At 28.9% G+C, this 4,693-nt stretch overlaps 1 protein-coding gene across 1 annotated transcript in view; it reads left to right on the forward strand.

The window, feature by feature from the left end:
* Nucleotides 1-566: 566 nt before the first annotated feature.
* The window catches only part of LOC106682342 (endocuticle structural glycoprotein SgAbd-4), a 5,315-nt gene continuing 1,188 nt past the window's right edge, over nt 567-4,693 (forward strand). Inside the window, exons 1-2 of the mRNA XM_014423145.2 lie at nt 567-608; nt 2,942-3,063. Coding sequence (XP_014278631.1) covers nt 600-608; nt 2,942-3,063 — 131 coding nt within the window. The 5' untranslated portion in view covers nt 567-599. The remainder of the gene's footprint in view (nt 609-2,941; nt 3,064-4,693) is intronic.

The raw sequence follows: 4,693 nt of genomic DNA on the forward strand, positions 1-4,693 counted from the left end.
CCAAATAAATTAGTAAATATTTCCTAATTTATAAGTTGAAAACACTCCACTCTCCAATTTCAACATTTATGAGGCATACTTAAAATTAAACATAAATTTTTTAATATTTAATTTATATATTAATGAGGAGTAGATAGACCGTAGATTAATGATTGGAGAAGTTTGTCGGGGAGTGCGGTCAGCAAAGAAGAACATAAATAAACAAAACCACATTTATTTATTTTATGCCGACTTTTCGACCTGAGTTTCAGGTCTTCATCAAAGGTTATGACTTAAAAGGTCGAACTGAAACTTAGGTTGAAACGTCGGCATAAAAAAAATAAATATGGTTTTGTTTATTTATGTTGTTCTTTGCTGACCGCACCCTCCGACAAACTTCTCCAAACATTTAAATTTTAGGTCGAAGGTTACTTATATTGATTCTATAAATTTCCCGTCGATTGTAGTGTCCTCTAAAGATAGTTTTGCAATCTAACGGAGGGATCCTTATGTGAAGGAACCGGAGAAGCATTCCCATTGGCTAGAAGCTGCCCCACCGCTTAGCTATATATACCTTGCTATTGGTTGTTATTTCACAGTTGGATACTCACATCGACAACATGATAAAGGTAAGTTGACAAAGTCTTATTCTATGATATAATTATTATTAATTTACTTAATAATAAATTAATTCTTAATTTTTTTTTAACTATTTACATAAATCTCAGAATATTTTGTTGTTTAAAGATGTATTGGAAAGCATTTTTTGGAATAATTTGGTTATATAAACGTTTAGCATAAAATGTGCAGCTAAAATCTTTATCTGTTTATAGAAAAAAAATTAGCTTTATTCCAAAAGAATTCACAAATGTAATGCTTTTTACATGTCGAAAGTAATAAATAATTAAGTACTGAGGTTATTATTATTTTTTTAATATCAATTAGAAATATGTTGTTTTTTTATAAAGTTGGGAATATTTTTAGAATTAACATTGACAATTTTTTAAAAAACAACATATATATGTATTTATACACAATAAACATATGATGTAAGTAAGATGAATTCTTGATTATGGTGTATAAAAAAATTAATTATTGTTTAATACGGTTCATTATATATTTTTTTAATTCATACATTTTAAGTTGTAATTATATATTCGAAAAGCGTTTTAAAGTTTTACTGAAAAATTTTAAATGTTTGGCAGTTTCCCTGAAAAATCATGATATTAGCCCTTAAATCAATAATCGATCGTATTTTCTTGAATTGATCTGAATTATTTATCGTGCTCCAATATTTTTACAAGGGCTGTCTGAATAATATGGTAGAGATCACTCCGAAATATGTATTAAACACTTATTATTTAATGTAGATACAACTTTTAAGCATTTTATAAAAGTTATAAAGCCTATTTCATATGTAAATTAATTATCAATAATTTTTAAAAATACAATTGAAATAAAAAAATCTTAAGATTCCTTTATTGCAGTTGCACCTCTGCTGCTTTCTAAGCCGAATCATTGCGACAACCCGGCCCATGGCCTTCATTAGCATCAAATCCTCATAAAGAATGTGGAATCCACTACAGGTCCCATTTTCGTAGAATCCAAGAAAAATAAAAGTATGCTTAATTTCTTGTGTTCATCGTATGATTGGTTCAATCGTAAAATTCAGTATTTCGAAACCCCATGAAATCCAATCAATTTGTTTATTTTGCGAATTATAGAAACTGAATTTTGTAATCAATCAACACATTCGCGTAAATTAAAAAAAAAAAAAAGAATATTGTGTGTGTCCGTTTTACTTATCGCTTTGAGTGCTGAGTCCAAAACCAAAATACTTTGTTGATATTTGAACTTAGTATCTACAATGTTCCCGGAGATGAATAATTTTTGATTAATCACAAAAATAAAGTGAAGGGATTTCCATGTGTGAAGAACCTAAATACTTTGAAATTAATACGTTCACAAAATTTAATACGCTGTACCTTTGCTAATACTTACCTGTTTTAGACGGTTATTAATTTTTTTTTAGAAGAGAATTTAATTACCATTTAAGAGGTTATGTTTCTCAAATTTGCATAAATTAAAGATTACATTTCGTCATAATTTTTTTTATACTTCTTGCGAATAAATAATTAATAAAAACTTAAAGGGCTCTAAAGAAACGTTTGTCAAATTTCATAAAAATCAATTAAGATATTTTGGCGCTACCATCTAAAGATATTTGAATAGTGTCGGTATTTTATATCTAATAGTTTCCCGATTTAATACACAGAGATTGGAGGATGAAAGACTATAAAACAAATACAAAAGAAACGGTTTCAAGAGATACCCTTACAGACACATAAAAACAGGCACACCTAGTCTTGTATACACGGGAGGAGGGAACTCATAAAATATTTATCTTTTGAAAATTTGAATTAATAACAAAACATTTTATGCCTAGTATTGGAATAAAAGTAAAAAAAAAAGTTATGAAAATGAAGACCGACGTAATAATACGTTTGTATCTATAAGTTCTTGTTCAACGTTTCTCTCTATGGAACAGCCCTTTCTGCGAGTCAGGTCAAACCTAATGAGCCAATTTCTATAATATCAGGCACCGATGAGCACAACCTTTGCTTAGAGATGTTTTTAGCTGCTGCGCACAAGTAGTCCAAATGATATAAAGAAATCGGAGATAGTATACCAGTAACACAAATTAAATATCAACAATGTTAGTCTACCTTTTAAGAGACCTTTAAATGCAGGAACAATCAGACAGATATAGGTTTTTTTGAATTTGGGGCAACGCTTTCTAATATCAAAAAATTTGTTCCAATTCAAAATTCAAATTTTTCATACCTACGAAAAAAATAATAATAACAAAACAATATATCTTAAGAATGAAGGTTGACTTAATTATATGTGTGTGTGGAGGCATGATGGTATATACATTTCTAAGGTTTTTTTTTTTTGGTAGTTATTGGTATCCGCTTGCCTCTTCGGAGCAGCTCTGTCAGCGCCTCAGGTGAACCCACAACAGCCAATCGCTATTATTTCCAGTACAGATGAGCACAATCCTGACGGATCTTATAATTGGAGGTATGTAGAATGTAGAGTACATAGCTAAATATATACAATATAAGATATACAAAAAAGTACGTAATACTTTCTTAGAGCTAGTGATAGACTTAAGATTTCTACACTAAGGAAGACGGGGGCTGGTTGGCATAAGAGGTTGGTTAATTGTTTTTCATTCTCACCACCAAGAACTTCGGAGCGCCAGCTCACCAGGTGCCGTCCTAGTTTGCTTGTAGTTTTTATAAAGCTTACACTGACAAGTTTGCTTCTAAGAAGAAGTGGTACACTAAAAATTGTTTTTCAACCTAGTAAAAACATCTTTTCCTACGTCTTTTTTTTTAATACCATAGAATTTGCTTGTCTATTTTATGCCCAATTGTAATCTTTACAATTCTGATTATTGCGGTTAAAATTCTGAATTTTGGATTTCCTTAAACTGGTTTTGTAACTTAGATTTCCATTTTTGTTTCAAATTCAGTTTTGGCCATACTTGGAATAAAGCTATTCTAGATCAGATATGGAGAAAAATTAACTATTAGTTTTATCCATAGCTAATTGTTGCCAATCAACTGTATTTTTTAACCAGCTAATGGTTAGTTCGATGGTAATTAATAACGAATCGTTTATCGGGCCATCAGTATAAGATAATATTTAATAAGGAAGTGATTAATTTTCAATATTTTATTAGAGTTTTCCAAATTATTAATAAAAGATATCGGAATATCTGAAATTACAGTTTATCTGAAGGAGGCTCACTGATTTCAATCTAAACTGTTCATACCAGGTTAAACATATTAAATTAAATTTTCATCTCGACTTAGTACAGTATTCAATTTATTTATACAATTTTTATTTCTTCTTTATTATCATGAAATGATTTTCTCCCTTTTATTATTGTTTTCCAGCTAAAATTTAGGGTTAGTTAACTCCTGTGTTGAATAATCAAAAAAAATCTAATAAATATGTGGCAACAATGTGGTATATAAAAAAATAAAATAAAATAACTTAAGTGGAATGGATCCTATATCACTCAGATCATATTGCCAACAAAAGGTTTAGAAAGATGGCTTTAAGTAGGGACACTTACTTACGGAGCTAATGAAAAAATTAGCGGGAAAATTGTACAAAATGGCAGAGCAATATTCTCTAAAGAATAGCGTCTACAGAAGTACACAAGCATACATTTGCGAAAGCTGTGATAAATCCGTTAAAAATCATCTTTTTAATGATACCTATATATCTTGTTTCGAGAATTCTTCAGAATATATTAATTTATTTTTTTAATGATATATAGTTTTTTTTCGAGTTAAAATGTGTCTCTTAAGTGGCCACATAAGCAATATCGATTGTTTAGACATAAATTAGAATCTAAAAGATTTAGTAGGATTAAATTTCAATAGTTTTTTTTTTTATAGGGGTACTAGTGATGATTGTTAATGATTAATAAATACAATTTCTGAGGTTAATCAAATACTTACAATAATGCTTTTTCTTTGCAACTTATTTTCTTGATTTTGCTTCCGGACTTGTAACCGTTAATCATATATTATTTTATCATTATGTTATTTTATTTATTTATTTTTCATACAGATAGTCTGATTATGTTCATCTTGTCTATTCTTTTGTTTGTATATATTTTAAGAGAGTTTTT

The sequence above is a fragment of the Halyomorpha halys genome, unplaced genomic scaffold (genome assembly GCF_000696795.3).
Source record: "Halyomorpha halys isolate HHAL.00 unplaced genomic scaffold, Hhal_1.1 Scaffold408.1, whole genome shotgun sequence".
Lineage (NCBI taxonomy): Eukaryota > Metazoa > Arthropoda > Insecta > Hemiptera > Pentatomidae > Halyomorpha > Halyomorpha halys.